The following is a 26,947-nucleotide window of genomic DNA, read 5'->3' as shown; positions in this document are numbered from 1 at the left end:
GCAGCCCCGCCCTGCCGCCTAGCCGTCCTGCTGCCCGGGTACTGCTCAACCATTGGGCAGCAGTTACGGGGGCGGAGCCAGATTCAAGAACGCAATTGGTTAGATTTCACCCATGATGGCGCTGTGATTGAACGACCGGAGCCCAGGCTCCGCCTTCAGGCCCAAGTTCCGTTAACAGGTTCGGTTGCTCCCGAACTCCCTCTCTCCATGAGGGCGGGGCAGAGGGGAGGGCCGATTCGAGTGGCTCCCTTCCCCCTCCAGGAGGCCGTCCACAGAGCTACGGGCTAGGCAGGGAGGTGACGAAAGACTTGTTACTCTTTTTTTTCTTTTACTCTCTTTTAATTGGTTGAAGGGCACCTGACTTTCGCCGCCCCTCCAGCCGCTTCCAGCGTCACTAGACGCAGGGTGATGACGTAGTTTGCCGACATTCCGCATCCAATATGGCTGCTATCAGGAAGGAGAGACGTCGCTAAGGGGTTTGCCCGAGGCGAAAGGTGAGTATCTAGCTGGCCGCGGGCGGCGCCGCTCACCTTCCGTGCGCCTGGTGGTCCGAGTAGGGTCTGTGCAACTTCCTGGTTTGTGTGGAAGCGTCCCACTTCCCGGATTCCGCCACCCTCCTTCCTCTAATCCCTGCTGCACGTTGAAATTAGCGTGCGACGCTGGGTGGAGGCGAGGGAGCTTCGGGAGAGGGTCTGCGGCTTGCCGACCTCCCAGAGGAGAAGGTGTTTGCGATTTTTGGGGTGGGTTTTAGCTGGTGAGAAAAGGGGGACGGGGGGTTTACACGCCCAGACCCTGCCGGGGACTGACCCAATCATCTCTGCTTTCTCGCGGCATGAAGATTCTTCTCTTAATTAAGATTGAGATTTTGGAGATCGTTTCACGGCTCTTGGAGCGTGGACAAGCGTAGGACTAAGAATGAAGAAAAGGAGACTTCCTCAGATAGTCTCGTTCTTATCTAGCATCATCCTCTCCTGGGTGATTGGCTTGGCTTGTTGATAGGGGAATTGATCTTTAGTAAATTGCGAAATGCAGCGTTATTTTTATCTGAAATTTTTAAACAATTTACATGCATAACGTATACTTGGTAGTGTTTCTAACTTTGGACTGCCAATAAAACGGACCTTGTCATAAGTCATCCGATGTGAGAAACAGACTGATTGTAAGATCTGTTACTACAGACTGACTTTGATTTTTGTTGTTGTTTTTATTTGTTTGTTTAAACAAGGTTTCCCTCTGTAATCCTGGCTGGTGTAAAGCTCTCTCAGTAAACCAGGCTGGCCTTCTGCTCAATGAGCTCCTCCTGCGTCTGCTTTCAGAGTGCTGGGATTTTAAAAGACAGGTGCCACGAGTCTGGGCTAAAAAGACTGCTTTTTATGTTTTTAAGACAAACTTGATCCTGGTGATATCTTGATATATGTTGTTTTTTAAAGAATAACTGGGCAGCACCTTGTTATTGTGGGCATGCATAACACATTTCTATGAATGATTCCATGAAAATTTAGAGGTTTCAAGCCCCAGTACCTAGACCATTATATGACACTTAAAGTTGTTAGTGTTGCCAAGATCCTTGTTTGCTAAGGAATCATTACCTGTGGTGAGTAGAATTGGTTTTAGGGGTTTTCTCCTTTTTTCTGGTGTTTGTGTATTTTAATGTATTATTCAGGCATATTATTAGTTGATCATGATTTTGACATAAGTGAGTGAGCTTGTTTTAGGAGATGATGCTTGAATGCAGTGAGCTCACTAAGTATATTTAAAAGAGGAAGAAAGTTCTCTGCTGTGTTCTTTAAACTTGGATAAGGAATTAAATTGAAGAATTTTTAAACGATACCCCAGTTGGGTTAAATCTAATTCATTTATTTGTTTGTTGTTTGTTTGTTTTGCTTTGCTTTGTTTTTTTGTTTTGTTTGGGGCTTTTTTGTGTTTTTCAAGACGGGATTCTCTGTGTAGTTTTGGAGCCTGTTCTGGACAGGGTGGCCTTGAACTCAGTGAGATTCAGCCTCCCAAGTGCTGTCATCACCACCGGGCCTGATTCATAGTACTTAAGTCAGGTGAATTAGGTAGCATTTACAGTATGTAGTAATATCAATGTTGTAACATTGTTCAGAGCTTTGGAGAATATCTACAAATACAGTTCATGATGGAGAGCTACAGGAAAAGCTGGTACACTACTGAAATTTTCTTAAGATCAGCTATCTCTTTGATGTAAAAACTGATGAGTGATTGGACTTCAGAAAGAAAAAGGGAAGTAATGTACATTACATTTCTTTTTTGTTAAAGGGTGGAGCTAGGACTAAAGAGATAGCTTAGCAGCTCAGAGTACTTACTGTTCTTTCAGAGCACTTGAGTTTAGTTCTTAAACACCCATGACAGGCAGTTCCTGGCAGCCTATAATCTCAGCCACAGGGAATCCAGTATCCTCTACTGGAACCTACACACATACAGCATATACAAACATACATATACACATAAATGAAAAAAATATATAAATCTTTCTAAAAATACATATAAAAATGGGACTGGAGAGATGGCTCTATGGTAAAGCACTTTCTATACATGCACTAAAACCAGAGTTCAGACTCCTAGCACCATATAAAAAGTTGGGCTTCATGGTACACTTGTAAGTCCAGTGTTACAAGATAGGCAGATCCTGCTACATCAGTGGCAGGCCAGCCCACCTAGCTGAAACTGTTCTGCAGGTTCAGTGAGAAACCCTGTCTCAGAGATTGAGGAAGACATCCTTATGTCATCGTCTGGCCTCTACATAGCCCCACACAGGAGACCACACTCTCACACATGCATACACGGAGTTTGTTCCACTGTAGTAAATAGTGGGTGGCTGAACATAAGTGCATTTAGGTTTCATCTAAAAATAAAATAGTCTATAGCCTAGTAAGTACAAGAAGTACATATATCGTTAGATACAGTTAGGTTGATTTGTGTTCATATTACTAAACCAGACTTGTTGATTGGCAGGTTGATGTTGGCCTGAAGAAAGATCCTCAGAGGTAAGCTACAGGACTCTAGTCTTGTTCTAACTCAGATAAATATTTGAATCACAAACAAAGTATCTAAGAACCACAGTTCTCCCTTCTGGAGAAATTGCTCAGAGGTAAAGACTCAACCAGGAGCTGGAGATTGCTCAGTGGTTAAGAGTACTGCTGCTCTTTCAGAGGACCCAGGTTAAATTTTAAGCATACATAAGGTGTCTCACAAATATCTGTAACTCTTAATGCCAGGGGATCTGACACCCACTTCTGACCTCCAAAGGTACCAGGCATGCACTTAGTGCACAAACAAACATGCAGATAAAACACCCATACACATAAAATTTAAAAAAGCAAAACTTTTTCCTATGGAATGTAGGTGTTTTAAAAGAAAAGAAGAAAAAAAATGCATGCTGCTCTTGCAGAGGTTTCAAGTTTGGTTCCCAGCACCCAAGTTAGATGACTCACAACCTACTGTTAAGCTCCAGCCTCTGGCCTGTGCTGGCACCTGCACATAATCACACGCAAACACATGTGCATGCACATAATTTAAAATCTTTTTTACAATAATTGTGCTTCTCAAGTTAACAAATGCACACAGACAATGTAGTAAATATAAGTAGCATGATAGATGACACTGCAATGCTGTTTATTTTTCTTTGCAGCAGGGCTAAGAGTTGAGTCTAAGTCTTTGGCATGCTAGACAAAACATTCCACTATAAGCTAAATCCTTAGCTCTACAGAGTTTGTAAAAGCAAATAATAGACCCAAACTGATAGAGTGTAACTTACTAAAAATGGTTAAATTTACAGAATCTCAGCTGCTCTAAGAGGAAGAGCTGTCTTGATGAAATTATTGTATGACGATGCAGTGATGCATTTATGAGACAAAGTAGTATGCAGATTAAGTGTGGTATCTTAGAATCAGCAAATCAGCCTCTGCCTAATTTACTTGGTAATTCTATATGATCTGTGCTATCTCTTTGGCTCCATTAACTTCAAATTCTCAGTGATAAATTCTGAGACTAAGAAAACATTGTGTGGGGCTGGAGAGATGGCTCAGATGTTAAGAACCAGAGCTCTGTCAGAGGTCCTGAGTTCAATTCCCAGGAACTACATGGTGGCTCAAAACCATCTGTAATGAGAGCTGGTGCCCTCTTCTGGCCTGCAGGCATACATGCAGACAGAACACCGTATACATAATAAATAAGTAAATCTTTTTTTGAAAAAAAAAAGAAAAATAAAACATTGTATGACATGGTTACTGAAAACTTTGAGCTGTGACCTACAAAGTTTCTGGATCATAGCTTCTTAACCAACCAACTCAAATTCTCTCTCTCTCTCTTTCTCTCTCTCTCTCTCTCTCTCTCTCTCTCTCACACACACACACACACACACACACGTAAATTTTGAAATTAAATGTACAGTAAAGTAACGAGATTAAAAACAAACAACAAAAATGGAGTGGAGGCACACCCCTTTAATCTCAGCTCTTAGGAGGCAAAGGCAAGTAGCTCTCTGTGAGTTGGAGGTCAGCCTAGTTAGTCTTCATAGTAAGTTCCAGGACAACCAGGGGTTTGTAGACAGAGACCCTGTTTCAAAGAAGAGAAAGAAAAGGAGGGGTGTACAAGGTATGGCGTAACCCCAGATTGTGAGTTCTGGGCCAGCCTGGGCTACATAGCTAGCTTCAAGTCGGAAGACTGTAAGAATTATGTGAACACCAGTTTCTGATATTCGGTGGTGTATAAGCTGCTTTCTAAACTAAAGTCTGTTGGGTTTTGTTTTGTTTTGTTTTGTTTTGTTTTTGTTTTTCGAGACAGGGTTTCTCTGTGGTTTTGAAGCCTGTCCTGGAACTAGCTCTTGCAGACCAGGCTGGTATCGAACTCACAGAGATCCGCCTGCCTCTGCCTCCCGAGTGCTGGGATTAAAGGCGTGCACCACCACCGCCCAGCTCCTAAACTAAAGTCTGATTAATGAATGAAGGGTAGCAAATACTCAGTGCTGTTAGGTGCACTGTTGGTATGAAGTGTGACCAACTACATCAAGATACTATAAACCTGAACAAGTATGGTTTTTCTACATGTATTGTGAGATCTTTCCAGCCTCATCTCCCCACGGGGTTATTCCCCCACCCAACTCTGTGCTGCTTCTCATAGTTGTGCTGCTGCCCTGAGGTATTCTTTTGGGGAGCTACTTCCGCCCCCTAATGTATCACCTGTCACTACCTTCCTTTAACTTTTAACTTTTCTTCCCTCCTCCGGGAAAGGACTTCCTTTCTGTGTTGATTTTTCTCTTTTCCTTCTTTCCTTCTTTCCTTCTTTCCTTCTTTCCTTCCTTCCTTCCTTCCTTCCTTCCTTCCTTTTTTATTCCTTGACCAGTTTGCTCTTTCTTAAGGCTTTTTTATCATGTAGGGGTTTTCTTCAGACTGCAAATATTCTTCTCTATGCTGGAAGAGAAAACAGCAACAACAAAAGTTTCTAGCTATTTCATAGTTTGTTCATTCTGTAGTGCCCTCTTTAGGTTTCTTTCTCCCTCTTTCCATTTCTAAGAATGTTCTTTTGTGTGTTTGAATCTACCTTATTGAGGTCTAATTCATGTCAAACAGAATTACATATTTAAAGTATACAAATCAGTAGTTCTTACTATATTCAAAGATGTGTGACCATCACCACAGAGTCTGTTTTTAGTGTTCTTAACTCACTGCCAATTTGAATACTTTGACTTTTATATTTTTAATGTATATGAGTGCTCTGTCTGCATAGACGCCTGCAGAGAGAGAAAAGAGGGCACCAGATCCCATTATAGATGGTTGTGACCCACCATGTAATTGCTGGGAATTGAACTCAGGACCTCTGGAAGAACAACCAATGCTCCTAACTGCTGAGCTGTCTCTCTAGCCCCTTGAATACCTTGACTCTTATCCTTTAATTTTCATTCAGTGTATGCAACTCTTGATTGCTACCTCTGTTTTCAGTCTATTTCCCCTTCATTTCTTGTGGGGTTAAAGATGAAAACTCTTTTAATTCTGCACCATCCCTTCCCTTTCTTGCTTTTGGCGACTCTTCCTAAAGCCCATCAGAGTTCTCCCCAGGCCCGTTTTGCTCTCCACTCCTCTGTCTATCAGCAGAGCTTCACAGCTAATTCATATGTAAGTGAGAAACCCAACACGGGCTCAGAGAGCAAAGGTCCCCATGAAGGATACCCTAAAGTCCAGGCTCAGTCTTTCCTCAGATCTTTTTTGTTTCTTTTGTTTTGTTTTTTGAGACAGGGTTTCTCTGTAGCTTTGGAACCTGTCCTGGAACTAGCTCTTGTAGACCAGACTGGCCTCGAACTCACAAAGATCCGCCTGCCTCTGCCTCCTGAGGGCTGGGATTAAAGAAAAATTTCTCTTGCCTCCCAGCAAAACCAGCTTTCTCTCTTGCCCTCCGTGTTTTGTTTCTGTCTCTCCCACTAATGTAAACATGTAAGAAGAATAAAGCTTGTCTGTGTTCCTGCTGTGTTGTTGAGGTTGGCTCATAGGAAATGCTCAGCAAATGTGTAAATGGGTGTGGGCATATAGACCTGTCAGGTAAAGAAGTGCACCTGAGTAAATGAAAGAGCGCTAAGACATTGATTCCCTCAACCAGCTGGCCAGGTACTGTGAAAATTGATCAATATCAGGACCTAGAAACATTCTAGTGTTCATCTACAGCAGAAGGCAAGTGTGTTAAAGCTATAGAGGAACTTGTTGCACAGTGGAACTGGAAAGATACTCAGTGGTTAAGAGCATTATGCTCTTACAGAGAACATGAATTCAGTTCCTAACACCTATGTAGTGGCTCATAACTCCAGTTCCAGGGAATTCTACGCCTCTGGTCTTCAGAGGTATTTTATTCATGAGTATACACAACAACAACAAAAATAATAATTTAAAATAATAAAGTCTTTTCAAAAAATACCATGCAACACTTCCTCAGTGTCAGCACTGGCATGTCAAACTTCCTAGAGAGATGGCTCAGAGGTTAGAAGCACTGGTTGCTCTTCCAGAAGTCCTGAGTTCAATTCCCAGTAACCACTTGGTAGCTCACAACCATCTATAATGAAATCTAGTGCCCCCTTCTGGCTTGCAAGCATACAGGCAGTACAGAACACTGTATATCTAATAAATCTTTAAAAAAAGAAAAGAAAGTCGGTGTGGTAGCCCACACCTTTAATCCTAGCATTTTGTAGGCAGAGGCAGGCAGATCTGGACTACATAGCAAGTTATTCCAGAACACAGAATAATTTCCTACACAGAGGAACCCCATCTCGGGAGAGAGAATGAATTAAAAAAAAAAAAAACCTGCTTCCTCATTGGTGGTGGTTCTCTGCACTGTAGGTCATTGAGCAGCATTCTTAGCTGCAGTAGTGCCCCCACAACTCTCTGAACCACTGTAATACAGTAATTATAGTTGCATCATATGATGGGGATGAGCCCACAAGTCCTGGTGTGCGAAAGAAAGCAAGTATAACCATGTTGCTGGACATCTGTACAGTCCTGAGGGCAAAAACTAAAGGGTGGCGGGCAGGCCCGTGGGTGGTGACTAGGAGAATGTGAAGAGCTTCTGGAACTAGGCAATTTCTGACTGGCAGTCACCAGAACTGCACTTGTCCTTTGTATGCTGTAATGCTGTTTAAGTGGTTTGGTTTGTAAACCACTGCACACAAATGTGCAGGTGTTTCTGGCTGCTGAAGGATTCCAAGCTAATATAAGGACCCCCTAAGCACCTCACTGTCGTGTCAGAGACTAGCACATGTGACTACTTGATTATGACCACGTGAGTGTTTTGCCATGTTTGCTGTGTGCTTGTACTTAAAGTACCTTGCATGGCACTTCCCCTGAAGTGCCTTAGCTTTTTGTCCCTGTGATTACAATCTAGTAAATATTTCTTGTCCCTAAGAAATAACAGTAATTATTATTCTCTATACATGGTTCATATTTTAAATTTCTCAATTTTTTATAGCTTAATAAAACAGCATTTAATCAAGGCTTACACATTGCATTTGTTTACTATACCTCCCCCCTGCCACTTTGCTTTCTCATAATAACATTTTTAAAGAGCCCAAATCATGTTTATTTTTTATTTACTTATCTTTTAAGACAGTGTCTCTCTATGTAGTCCTGGAACTCATTGGGTAGACTAGGCCAGATCATCCCTCCTGACTGCTGGGATTAAAGGTGTGCACCAGCTTGCCCAGCCTCCAAATTGTGTTTCTTCACACCCCACCTTGGGATGTGACTAATAGCTCCCTTGTGCCACTTAACTTGCTCCCACCACCACCAGCACCACTTATTTTGAGCTGGAAATTGGGTCTAAAGGCATGATCAGGTATAGGTGATACCTGTGGAGGCAAGGATACTGAGTAGGTAGACAGGTGTGGTTATTCATTCTTGCATCCCATCACAAAGTGCACAGTGGCAAAGTTCTTAGCAGTGCTAAGTTTGAACATGTTAAGATGCAGTTACTTTTTTTAATGGTAGCTATTACCAGTGCTAGCAGATGGTTTATTTTATTTATAGATTATATGTATATGAGTGTTTGCCTGGATGTGTGTCTGTGTGGCACATGCATGCAGTGCCCAAAGAGGCCAGAAGAGGGTTTTGGATCCCCTGAAACTGGAATTATAGACAGTTGTGAGCCACCATGTGAGTGCTGGGACAGCTTGAATCCCAGTATTCTGGAAGAGCAGCCAGCATTAACCATCTCTTTGGGCCCTGTTTTTCTTTTGACTGTTTGAGTTGTTATTTTGTGCATATGTTTGCATGTTTGGGGTGGTGTGGAGTGATGTCTCCAGGAAGATTCCTAGCAGTGGGATTACTAGGTCAAAGAGCAAATACGTGTGTCTTTGTTGGATATTGCTGGTTTTCTCTCTGCGATAGTTGTACCATTTTATTCTCACACCAGCAACTTAGGAGACCACCAGCTTCTCCCTGCCTTGCCAACAGTAAATTGCTAAACTTTCAGGTTTTTGCCAGTTGGAAGGTAAGAAGGGTGTTTCAGTAGAATGGTTTCTGAGGCTTTCTTAGCTGTGTCACTGAGTCACCAGTCAGTCCCCAACACGAGCATTTGAATAACAAGCTCAAACAGATGCATTCTCCATCTATCTGCTTAATTCTTCCAGCTGGAGAAAAGGTTAGATTCCCTTTAGAACAGTCCAGGCACCAAAAACAGAATGCTATGCCCTACCATTGTCAGCTTTCCCACCAGAGATGATACCGGCCCTGGAAGTCGGCCTCTAGATGCAATGGTGGGCCTCTGGTCTGAGCCAGAAACTGGGCTTTTGCTCACTTGACTGCCTGACTCCACCGCCTCGTTTGGAGTTCTTCTGCTGCCAGGGTTAAAACGTTGCTTTCGAGCCACTTTACAAGGCATTGACTTGTGGTAGCCTTGGGTAAGCTCCTAGAAGGTTCTAAAGGAAATGCTTCCTCATGGAGCCTCCTGCCCATTCCCCACAGTACTGTACAGCTGCATGCCTGAGAGGTGTGTAGGTGTGAGTTAAACCAATCCTATGACATTCATAAGTGAAGTCAAGAAAAACTGGGGAATCTGACCAGTAGGTGCTAATTATGGAGATGGGTAATATGGGAACATGAACATAGCATGTCAGACAGACCCAGATTGTACTGAAGAATGGAATCTAAACCAGCAACAGAGGCCATGTGTCAAAAAAAAAGCAAGGCAGGAAGGAAGCAGGGTGTACTTTAGTTCCTCTAAAATTGTGTTTAACTTTAACCCTTTAGAATTCAGGGTATGGAATGCTGTCCTAAACCACTATTAAGTCAGATTTATCAGTACTGGAGTTGATTAGGTTATGTGTCAAATTGCCCTTGGAAAGGATAGATACCCTGAACTGTAATCAGTAATCAGTAGCATGTTGGGGGTTGAAGAGTCCTGCATCAGCCATGTTGTATGGTTATGGATTATCTATGATTGGAATTATTAATAGTGTGGTATCCTTTTTGCATCTTTTCTTCTTTCTCTTAGGATTGTAACATTCCAGAGGCCCTTTTAGGAAGAACAAAACTACTTCAATAAATGAAGGAGAACAAAGAAAATTCAAGCCCTTCAGTTACATCAGCAAACCTGGACCACACAAAACCATGTTGGTACTGGGATAAGAAGGACTTGGCACATACACCCTCACAACTTGAAGGACTTGATCCAGCCACTGAAGCCCGTTACCGCCGAGAGGGGGCTCGCTTCATCTTTGATGTGGGCACACGTTTGGGGTTGTATCCTGAGTCTCTGTAGGATTTGTCGTGAATAAGCTCTCAATTAGATTAGCTGCTGTAGACAATGCCGTCATTTGTCAGAGACTAGCATGGGTCTTCAGTACCTTTGATGTCAAAGTTGTCTGATTGGCTATTAGGGATTCTGTCTCTGTCTTATCATTTAAATGTGTTGACTCAGCTGTTGAGCAAATGGTTACTGAGGAAGAAAAGCAGCCCCAGTAAAATCACATCTCAAGTATTTCTAATGGCTTGCTAAATTACAAATCTTTTTGGTACTCAGTCTGACACTAGAATTCTGATACCCTGTGATTCCCACCCATTTACTTGATGGCTGATTTTGTTGGTGTTGTCTGTCTTTATTGCATCTCTGAATTGCTAAGAACATAACGTGTAGCCATTCCTAGACAAATCCTTAACCAGAACAACAGACACTATGACACCCTGGCAACTGGAATCATTTATTTTCATCGATTCTATATGTTTCATTCCTTCAAGCAATTTCCACGATATGTAAGTGTAACTCTCATGTGCTACTATCTCTACTTACTGGCTAATGGGTCTTTCCAGCTTATTTTCAGAAAAGTGCTTATTTTTATGTGGTACATGATAAACATAAATTCCATTTTTAATTTTGTTTTTTTCCAATTAACCTTCTTGAAATCTTTTTTCTTTTGGTCAGTCTGGACTACAGTCTTAATTACAGTTTATATAACAGTTTACTTAATTGTTATCCTTTACGAGATAAACTTGGGTTTAAGTAAAACCATAGCTTAGGTGTATAAACGACAGTATTATTCAAGGGGGATATTAATTATACCTAAGAAGTTAACTGTGCAAGCGAGAGAGTGCCAGGAGAAAGCTAAGTTTTAAATGTACAAGGGCTGGTATAGGCTAGGACAGCAGTCTAAAAGAAACAGCTTGAGAAGGTGCAAAAGGAAGCACACAATCTGATGACCAGTCATCAGTCAAGAACTTCATTTGGCTGGCTAGGAGTACATGCTGCTCTTAGAGAAGACCCCATTTCAATCCCAAGCACCTGTAATTCCAGCTTCAGGGGATATGACTCCCTTTTCTGACCTTCAAGGGCACCAACATGCATCTGTTAACACATACAGACATGCAGGCAAAATATTGGTATACATGAAACAAAAAACATTTAAAAATTTAAAAAAGGGACCCTAGATGAGAAAGTAAGCTGAGTCAGACCATAATAAGCCTTTAGTGCCTGTTTTTCTTGTTGGCTTGTATGGTTCTTGAAGGAGGTCGTGTCAGTGTCAGTTTTATCCACTGGCAGAGTATCTAACATTTAGCGCAATCAGAATTGCATGTTGTGTGGAATTGAAGAGGCCCAGAAGCAACTGGAGGGTCTCTGGCTTGGTCCTCTTGGTTGATGTAACAGAAAACTTTAGACTAAGTGACTTATAGCAAACAAATAATTCCTCTCAGTCCTGAAGTTGGGAGTTCAAGACCAAGGTGCTGACAGATGGAGTGTTTGCTGAGAGGCCATTCTTCACAGAAAGTCTGCCTTTTTGTTGTGTCCTCAGATAGTGGTGGAGAGAAGCAGACTGCTTCAGGCCTCTTTCAGGGGGGCAGTAGTCCTAAGAGCTGCACTCTGGGGATTAGTTTCACCACGTAAGTTGGGGAGCAGAACAGGTACACACGTTAGATCACAGCAGGGAGGAAACCAAGTGTGCCTTGACAGACTGAACTTGTTTCCAGAGCAGGCTCTGCTCACTGAGCTGTTGGCCTTCCATCTAGAAGTGGGAAAGGAATGACCCAGAAGTTTGTTCCTCCAGTTATTTTCTTTGTATCATGACAGTTATCTTCGAAAAATCATGTTTCTTTTTGTTGCAGGCTAGGGGCTCATATCCACGGTGCCATGCATCCTAGACAAACACACACACACACACCCCATAGTCTGAAGATGGTAAATTTTAATTTGTTTACAGGCCACTTGTTTTTAGGATTGTAGCATGTCCTCCCAGCTTTCAGAGTGCTGGGATTTTGCAATGAGCTATGGATAGGAGACTGAAGACTGGCTAACTGTAAAGTCAGAATGTTCTCATGTTGTCCCATGGGATCTCTGCTAACCAGTCAAGAATGTTTATTTTTTCTTTCTTCTTTTTTTTTTAGGTAACAGGAGCTTGTTGTCTCTTTCTGGCTGGGAAAGTAGAGGAAACACCAAAAAAATGTAAAGATATCATCAAAACAGCTCGTAGTTTATTAAATGATGTCCAGTTCGGCCAGTTTGGAGATGACCCAAAGGTAAGAATCTGAACTTTCTGCCTTCAGATCTTACCACCTGGAATGTTGGCAAGGACTCTAGCTACTGTGCCTGCCAGTTCTTGGGTTCCTAAGAAGACCTTATGGAAAAGCCTGCCTGGCTTTGTAAAGGGAGGTCCTATGTTCTAGACTTGCCCAAGTACTCTTGATATGCAGGAGGACAGCACTTGAGAGGTCTGAAAATGACGGCATGTCTAGTGGATTCAGCAGACTCCCATTCCCAGCTGGCTTGATTCTGACTCAGGAAAATAGGCACTGTTGTGTTTGTTTCTTTATTATATTTGTTTTGTGTGAATGCCTGTGTATGTATGTAATGAGTCTCTGTTCCACCATCCAGCTCCCAAATAACAACAATAATAACACAGAGATTTAATTATGCAAACTCAGCCTTAGCTTAGGCTTGTTTCTGACTAGCTCTTATAACTTAAATTAGCGCATTTTTATTCATCTTTGTGTTGCCACGTGGCTTATGGCTTTTACCTCTCTTCCTACACTCCCTGCTTCCTCTCTCTGGCTGGTGGCTCTCCCTTTCTTCTTCTTAGAGCTCTCTCTGTCCTGAAGACACACCTATACCTCCTGCCTAGCTATTGACCATTTAACTGTTAGTCACAGTAATCAAATATCTGGCACATACATGGTACGTGCACATGCCTCTCAAAGTCAGAAGACAACTTGAGGGAGTTGTTTCTCTCCGTCCACACTGGAGTACTGGGCATCAGACCCAGGTGGTCAGGCTTGGAAACAGGCACCTTTACCTGCCGAGTGTTCTGACTGCCCTATGTCTTTGCTTCTTAAGAATGTGGAAGGTGCCATATTTGTAGCACTTTTAAATCTCTAGAGTCTGATACTGCTCAAACTCTCTGTCTTGTTCTCTCCCAGCCCCTGCTGATATTAGTAAATGGTGTTAAAATAATTGTACACATTTTTATTATATAGCAGTGGTACTTTGGGGACCAGCAGCAGTTTTCCTCTGTGCCCCATCTGACCCTCACAGCACTTGCTAATCACCTTTATATTGCCATAACTTGGAGTTTTTTCCAAAGTTGTTTTGTTCTGTTGCTTTTTTTTTTTTCTTAAATTAGAGCCAGGGTCTAGCCATGGATATTAAACCCCTTATCCTCCTGCTTCAGCCTACCTGCCAGGTGCTGGAATTATAGGCATGGACCACAATGGCCAGTCAAACAGTTTACTGGATTTTAGGTCAGTTTTAGCCTCAGAGCCAAACCACGTAGACATACCAAGAGTTATTATGTCCTCCTTCATCACAACACACAGCCTCTCCTCTTGTCAGCAGTATGGAACGTCTGTTAGAGGTAACACATCCTTACCACCAACTCTAGTTCATCTTCAAGGTTCAGGCATTGGTTTTATGCATTCTGTGGATTTGGATAAATGGGATAGGTATCTACTGCCAGTATTATACTGTATACTTGATGGGTCCTGCAAATCCTCTGTGCTCTGCCTTTTGGCCTGCCGCCCATAACAGCTACAGACTTTACTGTTTTCCCCATCTTCTGTAATGACAGTAGGAATCATACAAGTAGCCATTTTAGATTGTTTTCTTTCACTTACCACCTTGAGTTTAATTTTCTGTCCATTATATAGATTCTTACCCAGTAACCATGCAGATAACTCGTTTTCCTGTCTCAGCTGTAAGACTATGCAAGCAAAGACTGACTGTGTCTGTCTGATCAAAGACATTCAAGATACTTGTTGACTGAAGGACAAATTAATCTTTTAGAAGAAACTTAAAATCCTAGTTCAGGGGGGCTGGAGAGATGGCTCAGTGGTTAAGAGCATTGCCTGCTCTTCCAAAGGTCCTGAGTTCAATTCCCAGCAACCACATGGTGGCTCACAACCATCTGTAAAGAGGTCTGGCACCCTCTTCTGGCCTTCAGGCATACAGACAGAATATTGTATACATAATGAATAAATAAATATTTAAAAAAAAAAATCCTAGTTCAGATGAGGCTAGAGTGTTGATGCTTGACATCATTAATGGTCTTTTTCCCCCAAAGTTATATTTATTTATTGGGGGTGGAGGCAAGGGGTGTGCATGTGCCATGGTGCATGTTTGGAGGTCAGTTGAACTCGGGTTGTTAGCTTGATATCAGGCAAGCCCCTTTACCTAACGAGCTATCAAATCTGCCAGGTCTTGTCTTTCTTAACTACCTTGTAGTATCTCATAACAACTGTCTTCTCTTTTATCAAAGCAACATTTATATGTGTATATAAAACATGTATCTATTTTCCGTATAGCTTTGCAGAACTAATAAGAGTCAGATTACATATTGTGGTTATGACTAACGCTTTGTAAGGGTTGTCACTGTGGATCATTCTGACCCAAATTTAATTATATGTGTTACCCTGTTTATAAATATTTGAACCTACTCGAAACCTACATTAACAATAACCAGAAATGCAATTTTATTGTTTTAAAAATGTGCCTGTGAAGAATGTGTTCTATGTCCATGGATATCTGATTTCTACAGAGCAGTGAGATCTTACATCCTTGATTTGAATAGTCATGCTAATCATGTGCTTCAGGCAAGCCTTGGCTGCAGGACAAGTGATCTTTTTGGCTAAGATGGGTTAGGGTAAGATGTCACAGATCTGGGGCCAACTGTGGGGCAAAGGCACCTGATAATAGCAACTGTGCACTATTGTGTGGTGCTTTGGAGGAGCCCACCCCCCCCCTTAACCTTCAACAGCATAAATATCAAAAGAAAGACCAAGTAATCAGTGCTGCCCCTTCCTATCTGTCAAGCACAGTCTCCCAGACATGATATGGGAACTAAAAGGCATACGGAAACACCCAGATCAGAGGACAGAAAAATCAGGGAAGACATTTTCCTTAGGCAGAGATGAAAGAATTGTTTTGGCAGTGTAAGTATTCAAGAAAGGTAAAGTGGTTAGCTGGGGGACTTTCTGTACTAGCTTTGCTTTAACCGGTTTTTCCCAGCAATACTAATTTTTTACATATTTAGAAGGATACTTTTTTCATCCTCTATCTTAAGACTAGACATAAAACATTTTGCAAAACAGGGTGTTGTCTTTGCTATAGTAGCTTTTACAATGGACTGGCAGGATAGATTTTAATCCCATAATCATTTACCTGACTGTTAGCTATGGTATATGCTATAAAAGATCATTTGAAGATGCCGTTGAGAGTAATCTGCCCAGAGGCACAGACAAGCAGAGGCTGAATAAAGCTTCCCTGCAGAATGGTGTTTGCATGGAGACCTGTAATTACCCCATTAACTGAATATCTGAGAGACACAGGAAGAGTAGACCTGGGGCTGTCTTTGTTAGACTAAAGGGTCACAGTCTGGAAGTCATTGACATACTCAGTAAAGATGATTTCTACATTTAGAGGAAATGCTGGTGCCTCTGGGAAGCCAGCACTGATGATAATAATAGGCAAGAAAAGGAGGTTTTACTGCAGTGTGCAAGTTGCTAAAATTTTAGAAAGCTTTCATGAGAGATCATTGGGAGCTAGGGTAGAAAACTTCAGACTTGCCATGTGATGGGGAATACTAAATGTTAGAGAATCTTCTGCATTCCATGATGTAAATGCTGCAGGTGAGAACCACTTACCCATCTCCTCTTCCCAGAACTCATGTGTTTGTGGAAGTTAATGATGAGAGATTTTCTACCCTCCACAAAGCCCTTTCTTTTGCCAAACAAGCTTCCTCTCTAATACCACAGTATCTGTAAGTGCTAGGTGTCATCAGGCTGTGTGGTGGGCAACTAGCTGAATAGAGTATGAAGAACAAAGGGTCAATGTATAGCGATAAAACTCTAAAGAATAAGCCTTGTAGAAAACAGAACACTGTGGAACTGTTCACAGCTGGGAACGTCTCCACTTCCCAAGTCACTCTATAAACTCAGTAAGTTCCCAGTTACAGGAGCAGAGGTGTGCATGCCGAGAGTCCTACAGTTTGTAAAGAGCAGCTTTGAGTCCTGGACCTCCTCGGATCATGACACCAGGAGAGAAAGAGTGGTGAACAAAGAATGAGCTTCCCGTGGCTAAGACTTGAGGCGGCATTTCAGACAGGAAAATCTGATTCCGCGTATTTTATAACTGAGTGAAGCTCGGAGATGATTAAGCCTGTGCACACGGGATCTCCCTGTGCACACAGCTTCTGAATTGTGAACCACTAGTGTCCTCTCTCGTGTTAGTATCCAGTGGAAGATCCTGAGGGAATACATTTTTTTAGTGATCTATGAAGAAAAGGTCAAGCTGACAGAGGGGATGGATCACACCTGTAATTCGTGCACGTGGGAAACTGACAGAGGAGATCACTTTGAGTTTGAGCCCAACCTGGGCTACAGAGTGAGTTCCCAGGACAGCCTGAGCTGGAGTGAGAGCCTGCCTCACTCCTAACAAAAGTGGAACCACTGCAATGGCGCAGTTAGAACTGTGCAACCCTAGGGACCTAAACCTACATAAAGATGGGTGGAGAAAACCAGAGCTACATAGTTGTTTTCTGACCCAGGCATACACTGGCATGCACACACTCATGAGCACACACACTCACACCTTCTATGCACATACATTTACTCAATAAATTTTAAAAATCAGGTTTTAAAGACCTGCTTTTCAAAGGTGCCTTGTGTATTTGTCATAATAATGCCTCTAAAAGCTTCTGGGTTTTTTTTTTTTTTTTAGGTTGTCTCTGACTAGTTTGTCCACCTGTTTCTCAGTTTTTAGATTTTCACTGTGCACCAAGACTGAGTGGAGGTAGGAAGGAGCAGAGAACATGTACTAAGGTAGAGCTAAGAGAGCACAGGCAGAGACGTGTGGTAGTTCTCAACCCTTTGAACGTTTGCTCCGTGCAGGAAGAAGTCATGGTGCTGGAGAGGATCTTACTGCAGACCATAAAGTTTGATTTACAGGTGGAACATCCATACCAGTTCCTGCTCAAATACGCAAAGCAGCTCAAAGGTAAGGGGACAGAGGGGGTTTCTGTTGTATTGTTGTTGGGTTTTTCTAGTGCTTCAGATGGAACCCAGGACTTTTGCATGTTAGACAAATGCTCTACCTTGAAATCACATCCCCAAGTGTTTTTTTTTTTAAACTTTTCATTCTGAAATCAAATATTTTTAATTTCTCAGTACTCAGATTATGTTTCTCAAAAGAGGAAAGAAAACAGAAAGTTCCTGTATAATGTACCAGACCATGGCTCACTCAGACAGTGCAATAATGGAGCTGTTAATGCTTTTCCTTTATGCAGAGACAGGTTCTGTCATCCTGTTGCCAAGCGATAGGAGACAGGGAAATGAGTCAGGATTTTAAATAGACTAATAAAATTAGCCGTGGAGCCACATTTCCCATAAATGGTCGTTCAGCGTAGGTCATGGAGAGAATATCAGGAGGTAGGACGTGAGCCATGTCATTTGTCATCATTTTCTAACAACAGCTCTTTGCTCTGCTGACACACAGTAGATTTTTTTTTTTTTTTTTTTTTTTTTTTTTTTGGTTTTTCGAGACAGGGTTTCTCTGTGGTTTTGGAGCCTGTCCTGGAACTAGCTATGTAGACCAGGCTGGTCTCGAACTCACGAGATCAGCCTGCCTCTGCCTCCCGAGTGCTGGGATTAAAGGCGTGCGCCACCACCGCCCGGCCCACACAGTAGATTTTAAGTGAATACTTTTTACTTCCTGTGAATTATCTTTTCTACTATTCCTATTAATTTACCTCTTTTTTTCTATCTCTAGGTGATAAAAACAAAATTCAAAAATTGGTTCAAATGGCATGGACATTTGTAAATGACAGGTATGCATGTTCAGATGCTGGTTGAATTCTTTTTTAAAGGATGCAGAGGTGTATGGGCAAACCCCTCATCTCCAAGTAGAAGAAAGTTGACTTGCCCAGAGCTGACTCCAAGTCAACTGCTTCTCCACACGGCTTTCTTTGACCCTGTTGCATTAGTGTGACGGGAGGGGAAAATGAAGAATATGTAATGACGGGGAATGCTGGACTGCTTAGGGCCTGTTTGGCTTCTTGTGATGATTTCTGAACTTTAAATGTCCCTAATGATCCAGTGACTATAGTTGCTGGCAAGAGCACTTCTGGCCTGCAGAGAAGCATCTGGAGACTGACTGACAGGCTGCTTGAGCAACCATGAGACTTCATTTGCAGACAGTACACTGTCTGGGTTCTCGGCAGCTAGAAAGAAGACACAGCCCGATCTCATCTGTCACGTTGCTCAGCAGTCTCTGAATATGCTGCAGTTCGTGCCTTTAAAAAGCAAGCCAGTCACCATGGTTTACAGCAGCTTGTTTTGGGGCTTAAATGTATAATACATTTGGCTCTTGTAGATAATTAAGCAAACTGTCTACTTGCTAAACATGACATCTAATTTCTGTGTGTTGATTTGGTCATGAGTGTTAGATATCACAATGCAAACCATGGCTTTCTTTCCCTGTTGATCCAGTCTTTGCACCACCCTGTCACTGCAGTGGGAGCCAGAGATCATAGCTGTAGCAGTAATGTATCTTGCTGGACGTTTGTGCAAATTTGAAATACAAGAGTGGACTTCCAAGCCCATGTACAGAAGATGGTGGGAACAGTTTGTTCAAGATGTCCCTGTTGATGTTCTGGAAGGTACTGGGCATGCCTAGCTTCCTTTTCCTGTGGGCCCCAAGTCCTAAGAATGGACTTTCCCAGATCAGTAGCTATCCTGGTTTTTCAGTAGCATCTTTAGGTAGGTTGTCTAATATGATATTCCTTTGTTGGTGCACAGAGCTTAATGAACTAAAAATAAAACCCAGTTTTGTGCACAACAAAGAAATGTGATCGCTGTTTATTAGTTCTTGTAAGAATCAGAGGTGATTTTTTTTCCTAGGTAAAATTTGGTTTAAAATGTTGGTTTGTGGTAAATGTAATTGTTGCTGTCATTTAGACATCTGCCACCAAATCCTGGATCTTTACTCTCAAGGGAAACAACAAATGCCTCACCACACCCCTCATCAGCTGCAGCAGCCCCCATCTCTTCAGCCTACACCACAAGTGCCACAAGTACCACAGTCGCAGCCATCTCAAGGCTCTGAAGCAGCTCAACCACAGCAGAAGGACTCCCAGCAGTCGGCCCAGCAGCAGCAGCAGCAGCAGCAGCAACAGCAGCAGCAGCAAGCACAGCAGCCCAAGAAGCCGTCCCCACAGCCTAGTCCTCCCCGACAGGCAAAGCGGGCTGTGGTGAGTGGGCCGGCAGCATCACACTTTGATGCTTGTCCCATTTGTTTTGGTTTGGTTTAGTTTGGTTGGTTGGTTTTTTAAGACAGGGTTTCTCTGTGTAACAGCTCTGGTTGTCCTGAATCTCACTCCGTAGATCAGGCTGACCTCAAACTCACAGAGATCCGCCTGCCTCTGCCTCCCAAGTGCTGGAATTAAAGGCGTGTGCCACCACAGCCCAGCGCTAGTTCTTTAAGGGCTCCCATCAACACCCAAGGCAAGTGGTGAACCCACCAAAATTTAGTGGATTGTGCATCCAGAAGTTAATGAATGACCTTAAAGAGCTAGGAGACACTGTCCTGCTGCAGCCTCATTGCTTCTCTTACCCCAGGAGGCTCTGAAACCTGTTGGAACCTGGTTGTGGTGTGGCATGCAGTGTTTATAAAAGTTCACAGGTGGCGGAGCACTGTCTTCCCCATGTCAGCAGTCTATCAGGGGAGGAAGCCATTTGTTCCAGAGCTTCCACCAGAAGCCCCTAGGCTTAGCATGCACCAAGGGCCTGAAGACTCTGTGGGGAAGGGAAGAAGTAGAGGTGACCTCCTAGGTATCAATAGTGTACCCTGCAACTTCAGATCACAAATAATTTCTTGCCAGAGGCCATGTTTTGCCACTGTTAGTGTTCTCTTCATCACCCAAACTAGGCTCAAATCACAGTTGTGCTTCCTTTCTTAACAGGTGGTTTCTCCCAAGGAAGAGAACAAAGCCGCAGGTAAGCAGGCTTCCAGTTTCACCTTTGTCTGCAGGTGTAGAGCAGCTTTAACCTTAGCGCCCATGGCTACCTTTGTCTGCCAGCTGCCAGCAGGAGTGCTCATCACCACACTGTCTATTTTTAGATTGTACTTTGATTAAAGTGGAGACATTACTGGCAGTAAAAAAAACTGTGCTTAGAAATGCGTATAAAGGTGTAATCCTGAATGAGTGGCTTCTGCAGTGGTGTTTATTGTGAGATGAGTGGAGCCATCCTGGACGGTGAGGGGCCAGAGAGCCTGTGGGCAGCCCGAGGACACAGGTGCTCCCTGGACAGATCCTAGCTGCTTAAGAAAGCCAAAGCCCTTTGTAACACTGTTTTGTTTTCTTTTTCACAAGTTGCTTAATATGCTATAATATGAGAGTAAACAGAATCTGAAGGATTGAAGAACAGGAAATTAGAGTCATTTGCCTGTGTCGGTGTCATTGCGCTCCAGAAAATCAAAGTGTTGTGAGGTCTTCAAGTTAAAACTGTATTTTCTCCCCTCTCTGGGAGAAGGATGAGTTCAGTATAGGTGAATGAATTTTAGCTCCAATGATAGGATAGGCATTGAGGGTAAGAAACAGTGTGGGCTGTGATCTGTGGCCCATGAGGTGTATGGTCAAGATAAGCAAATGTGACTCTGTTAGACAGGGAAGCTGGCCCACCATGACCCTGGAGGAAAGACTTGTCTCTGAGCAGCCAGAGCACTGAGATGAAAGGATGCAGGAAGCAAAGAATTGAGAGAGTAGGGCTAGACAGGAGGAGTCTCTTAGTGTGTGAAGAACCCTTTTATAGGATGGAAAGCATGGGTTTTCATTCCCAGGTTGGGTCAGAGACCACATGGAGAACCTAGAGTTGTTGGGAGCTGTTGAGGTTTTTTATGCAGCTCATCTGAGGTCAGGTTCCTGACAGCATTAGTAGGGTAATGAATAGGATAAATAGGTGTGGAAAGATAATGGAAGCACCTTGGCACTGGCCATGAGGCAGGAAGGGGAGATGTGGGCTGCACTGTTGACATGGTAGTGCCCATGCTGTACAGCATGTCACATCAGCCACGTGGCCACACCCTGGAGACTGCCAGCACAAAACTAAACTTCCAAGGCTTTTGTTTGTTACTTCTAGTTTTGTTTGTTGTTGTTTTGTTTTGAGACAGGGTCTCACTAGGTAGCTCTGACTGTCCTGGAACTCATTATGTAGACCAGGCTAGCCTAGATCTCACAGAGATCCACTTGCCTCTGCCTCCTGAGTGCAGTATTTCAAAGTGTTTAAAAAAAGAGAACGGAAAAGTTATGACTAGGATTTTATATTGAGTACATGTTGAAATAAAGAGTTGGTGTGTTAGGGTAAGTGAAGTAAAACAGCCTGTACTTTTTCACTTGGCTGTTAGAAAGGTGTGTGGCTTTCACACAGCTGTGCGGCAACTATCATGGAGACAGCTGAAATTGTCCTGGCTGTGTGGAGAGGACGATGGGAGTGATGCCAGAGTGGGAGAGGAGGTCAAGACAGGCACTTACTGGGAGTCAGGGCTGTGATTCTAGAGGAGAGGCGGGACCTAGAATTTCAGTTAATTGTGCCCGCTGAGCCTGTTATCCCAGCCCTCTGGAGGTGGAGGCTGAAAGACTCTGAGCTCAAGGCCACCTTGGGACTGCTTGGTGATTACCACATCTAAAGCCAAGGAAAGGGAAGGAATGCACCTTTACCAAACAGAGAGTCCCTAGGCTGAAGAAGAGGATGGGGCAGAAGAGTATCTGGACCTAAATCCAGCCAGTGACAGTGACCAGAAACCATGAGAAAGTGATCGGCAGTGTCGGAAAGAAACCAATAGAGAGGCTAGAACTAAGCTGCTCTTGAGTTCCAGGACAGAAGCCTCCCCAGAAACAAGCAGGATACAGTTCAAGGTCAGCCGTGAGCTTCCTGCCTACTTAAAGGTTAGGCTTCTGTAGCCTGTTCTGGTGACCTAGCATATACTTTGGGAACTGGTGGTGAGGCATCTGCCCTAAGGCTCTGCAGCTGCCTCCATCCACCTGGATTGGTGCTGTTCTATCTACTCTTCTGCTTCCAGATCTCCGCTGTCCACTATTAATGCACAGCTGACAGATTGCCAGCTGGAAATCAATATTTGAGAGTGAGAAAGTAGACTTGAAGGATTCTCTTGTAGGCACCCAGGGGGGTTGGTGACATGATACTGCATTCTGAGTGCTCACTGTCCCTTCGAGTTGTTGAAGGACTTGTGACAGAGAGGCCAGTGTGCTGACAGGAAGCAGTCAGCCGGTCCTGATGTTGAGGAGGTGTCTGAGCTGTGCTGTACCTTTGAACAGGGTTGATGGGATCATTGTGGCTCTGCTGTTCTTCCTGCTCCTAGGATGCCTTGCTCTATGCTTGTGTGGTTTAGTTACCTGAGAGGGTGTAAGTGGCTTTTTTAATCCACTTTTTTCTTTTTAGAACCACCACCACCACCTAAAATTCCCAAACTTGAGACCACTCACCCACCATTGCCTCCAGCACACCCGCCTCCAGGTATGTGCTTGGTGACCACTTGCCCAGCATCTCTGGGACCACCTACTGGAGGGATGACCTGGAGGGTCCTGCAGAGATAGCTGAGCACTAGGAGCCTTCAAAACTGCTAGAGTCACAATAGGTATTTGTAGATGGTGTAAGCTTGGCGTGTCACTAACCAGCCACACCCAGAAGTACTGAACTACATGAGTAAATGAATTCTTGAGAAAACCCTACCATGTGAGAAACATTTATCCCCATCTGCACAGAGTTGTTCTCAGGCTGCAGTCTCTCTCACCTGCTTCCTGTTGGCAGGATATCTTCCTGGTGGATTGTGAATAATGAGCAATTGTTGAGAGTCACTGCAGTGTAACATAAAGGATATAGAGTTCCCTGATCCCAGACAGCTTTCTTTACTTGTACACCTTTTCAGAAATGGGCGCAGGAAAGCTGCTGTATTCCAGGGGCCCTGTACTTCTGACAGTTAGCTATACTGAGAGGCAGTGGTGTGCATGACTAGCCCAGCTGTGGAGCTCATGCCTGCAGCAAACAGCTGCCAAGTAGCTTTCTCTGTGTCCACGTGCTATGAGAATGGAGGTGATGTGTTCCGTGTGGAGCACGATCCCAGGTCCCCATCTTAAAAGCCATAGCATCTCAATGAGTGGTCTGCAGCGCTGTGCTTAGCAGGGGTGGGATGTGGCACACATAGAGGGCCCAAGGTAGTCGGCAGGTTGTTACTGCCTGCACTCAAGGCAAAGAAAGCAGTTACTATAGATGCCTCAAATCCTACCCCTTCCCTTCAGAGCACAGGAATTCCCGCTCAGTTGGCTGCAGACCAGCCTGGGATAGTACCTCAGAGCCAGGTCATCTTCAGAAGGCCCTGGTTGGAGAAAGTGTTACCTGGCAACCCTTGCTCTTCTGCTGGGAGATGTGGCAGCAAAGATGGGTGTGTGAGCTAGGCTACTGTCAACTCCCTCATAGAAGGTCCCTGGGATCCTGTGGTAGCTGTGTATGAAGAAGGATCAGAGGAGGAATCAGTGCTAGAGAAAGGCAGAGCTCTAGGAACTGCAGAAATGCTAAAGTCAATAGCCAGGCATAGAGGACATTTGGGGGCCTTATATGGAAGCAGCTTGTGACACAGAGGTGAGACCTCTACCTCAGAAGAGCACAGGGGGCAGATACTCAAGAACTGGACAAGCCAGAGCTAAGGATTGCAGTAGTCAGTTTCTTTTCTCATTTTGGGGGTTTGGTTTGGGTATGTTTTTTTGAGATAGGGTTTCTCTGTATAATATTTCTGGCTGTCCTAGAACTCACTCTGTAGACCAAGCTGGCCTTGAACTCACAGAGATCTGCCTGCCTCTGTCTCCCAAGTTTGCTGGGAATAAAAGCAAGTGCTACCACCACCTGGCCTTTTTTTTTTTAAGAGGGTATAGTTTGAATGCACACAATCACTTAGCCTCTGGAACCAAGGGGCATTTGTCTGCCTCGGACTTTAAGCAAATACATCTGGCCCTCTGTTGGGGGGAAGAGTGTGGGTGCTGATCATTCCAGCTGAGGCCCTCTGACATATCTGTTGCCAAGCCAAACTTCTATTTGCCTTCACCTTGGTGGGAACAGGGTAAAGCAGGTATCAGTTCTGGGCCGTGGGAAAAGCAGTGGTGTGGCTGTGCCCTGGTGCTTGGGGCAGGCACCTTCACTATCCCATGTCCGCCTGCCTGCCCAGTTAGGGCCCAGCGTCTTTCACACGGCTTCTTGAGGAGCTGGAAATGCTCTTCTCCTCACTTTCCTTTAGTGGGCTCCATAGCCAGTAGGTTTGTGATTGTCCTTCTGAACGGCCTTATAAAGGGACACTTGATTTTGTGTGTGTAGTGTTTTGCCTGCATGTATGTCTGTGCAGCATGTTCATGCCTGGTCCCCATTGGGGTTAGAAGAGGGCATTGGATCCACTAGAACTGGAGTTACTGACAGTTGTGAGCTGCTGTGTAGGTACTGGGAACTGAACCTTGATCCTCTGCAAGAGCAGCAAGTGCATTTAACTCTTGAACCATATTTCTGCTTCCCCAGAACACAGTTTTTGAGTGTATATGCCATGGTGATTGGGGAGGGGGGATTTCTGGTATCATTTTCCAGTGGTTCAGCCATGACTCGGGACTACAGGCCAAGCCAGAGCCTCCTGGGAGGCTTTGGGGGACTAGAGGACTAGAACCTATAGCTGTCAGCTGTGGACAGGTGTGTGGTCTGTTCTGAGCACACTTGTCCACACACCCATTCTTTGGATCCGAAACGTCAATGAGATTGGTTTTTCTTTCAGTAAAATAGAGGCAGAAATGCCACTTTTGTGGAGTGCTGGTTCTTGTTTGACTTTTATGTACAGAGCTCAGGCTTTGGGAACAGAGACAGGCAGAAAGCCCCCACCTGTCTGTGCTAGGAGAGGCTGAGCCTGCTTATGCCTTGTGTGTATGAGCAGGGAGGGGACCCAGCATCATTGGGATGTTGCAGAAGGCCTGTGGGGAGGGTCAGATGCAGGACCTCTAGACTTGTTGAGTCACAGAGGTGTTACTACCCCTTACTCTTCTGTAACATAGTCCTGGAGGATGGCAGCACCTTACCTATGCTGCCAGGGGTCCCTAAAATCTACTTGACCCTCTTGTCCCCAGGGCCTTCCTACTGACATGTCTCTCTTGTACAGATCGGAAGCCTCCTCTCGCTCCTGCCTTAGGTGAGGCTGAAGCAACTGGTCCAGTGGAAGCAAGTGACCTCCCCAAAGTCCAGATTCCTCCTCCATCCCACCCGGCCCCTGTGCACCAGCCCCCACCACTGCCGCATCGCCCTCCACCCCCGCCGCCCTCCAGCTACATGACTGGGATGTCTACCACCAGTTCCTACATGTCAGGAGAAGGCTATCAGAGCCTGCAGTCCATGATGAAGACCGAGGGTCCCTCTTATGGTGCCCTCCCCCCAGCCTATGGCCCACCTGCTCACCTTCCCTACCACCCCCATGTCTACCCCCCCAATCCACCTCCACCTCCTGTTCCTCCACCCCCAGCTTCCTTTCCCCCACCCACCATTCCTCCCCCTACCCCAGGCTACCCTCCACCTCCCCCAACCTATAACCCCAATTTCCCACCCCCACCTCCACGCCTGCCTCCCGCTCATGCAGTCCCTCCTCACCCTCCTCCAGGTTTGGGTTTGCCACCAGCCAGCTACCCACCTCCAGCTGTTCCCCCTGGTGGGCAGCCGCCTGTCCCCCCACCCATTCCCCCACCTGGCATGCCGCCTGTTGGGGGGCTAGGGCGGGCAGCCTGGATGAGATAACGCGACGCCTTTTTCCCTTGGGCTTTTTTGTTGTTGGTTTTTTGTTTGTTTGTTTGTTTTAAAACAAGAGTTTTCCAACCAGCTTGAAGAGTAGATTGGGTGGGTAGCAGCAGGGTACCTTGTATATGACAGTAACAGTATGGGAGAGCCAGGCCTGGAATGAGAACAGTGCACCCTGGGTAGTACCTGATGTGGCGTGACCACATCCAGTCTCAGCTGCCATCTGTCCTGCACGGAGTTACTTACACTAGTGAAGATAGTAAGTAGCCACATTGGCTCAGTACATAGCTTCAGTAAGGAGTGACTTTCCCTCTAGCAATCAGTGCCTATTTTTCCTGGGAACTCAACTTTTCGTAGCTGTGCCCTCCTGTCTACTGTTACCCTTCCATTCAGTGCTTCTCTCTGTAGCCCTAGTAGATGAGGTGGGCCCCACTTATCGTCTGGAGGGGGCTGCCTTGCTGGATGGCTGTCTCCTTTCCTCCAGGGGGAAAGGAGGTGTGTACTTGGAAAATAATGTATGTTTACATCTCTTTGCAAAGTCTTGTACATAGAGATATATTTTTTAAGTGTGAATGTAACAACATACTGTGAATTCCATCTTGGTTACAAATGAGAGTCAGTTACACAAATAAAACCAGTCCTGAAACTAC

At 44.4% G+C, this 26,947-nt stretch overlaps 1 protein-coding gene across 2 annotated transcripts; it reads left to right on the top strand.

Moving 5' to 3' along the window:
• The first annotated feature begins 157 nt into the window (after window positions 1-157).
• On the top strand, window positions 158-26,947 carry Ccnk (cyclin K). 2 transcript variants are annotated; one of them, XM_075948460.1, is made up of 12 exons: window positions 391-494; window positions 2,977-3,008; window positions 9,991-10,238; window positions 10,667-10,748; window positions 12,372-12,503; window positions 17,364-17,469; window positions 18,241-18,298; window positions 18,960-19,129; window positions 19,428-19,720; window positions 20,432-20,465; window positions 22,929-23,003; window positions 25,672-26,947. In XM_075948460.1, exons 3-12 carry the CDS (start codon window positions 10,042-10,044, stop codon window positions 26,295-26,297), a joined length of 1,773 nt encoding a protein of 590 aa, XP_075804575.1. In that variant the 5' UTR covers window positions 391-494; window positions 2,977-3,008; window positions 9,991-10,041; the 3' UTR covers window positions 26,298-26,947. The 2 variants fall into 2 exon arrangements, with proteins under 2 accessions (XP_075804576.1, XP_075804575.1); XM_075948461.1 differs by lacking the exon at window positions 2,977-3,008 and having other exon boundaries at window positions 158-494.

This window comes from Microtus pennsylvanicus, chromosome 14 (genome assembly GCF_037038515.1).
Source record: "Microtus pennsylvanicus isolate mMicPen1 chromosome 14, mMicPen1.hap1, whole genome shotgun sequence".
Taxonomy (NCBI): Eukaryota; Metazoa; Chordata; class Mammalia; order Rodentia; family Cricetidae; genus Microtus; species Microtus pennsylvanicus.
This window is presented reverse-complemented; position numbering and strand designations above follow the sequence as displayed.

Excerpts from the sequence above, each read along its gene's own strand:
- Ccnk (XM_075948461.1), top strand. The coding sequence starts at position 10,042 with ATGAAGGAGAACAAAGAAAATTCAAGCCCTTCAGTTACATCAGCAAAC. Across the intron at positions 10,239-10,666 it reads GTGGGCACACGTTTGGGGTT|ACACTATGACACCCTGGCAA; the intron begins GTATCCTGAGTC and ends CCAGAACAACAG. Across the intron at positions 19,721-20,431 it reads GACAGGCAAAGCGGGCTGTG|GTGGTTTCTCCCAAGGAAGA; the intron begins GTGAGTGGGCCG and ends CTTTCTTAACAG.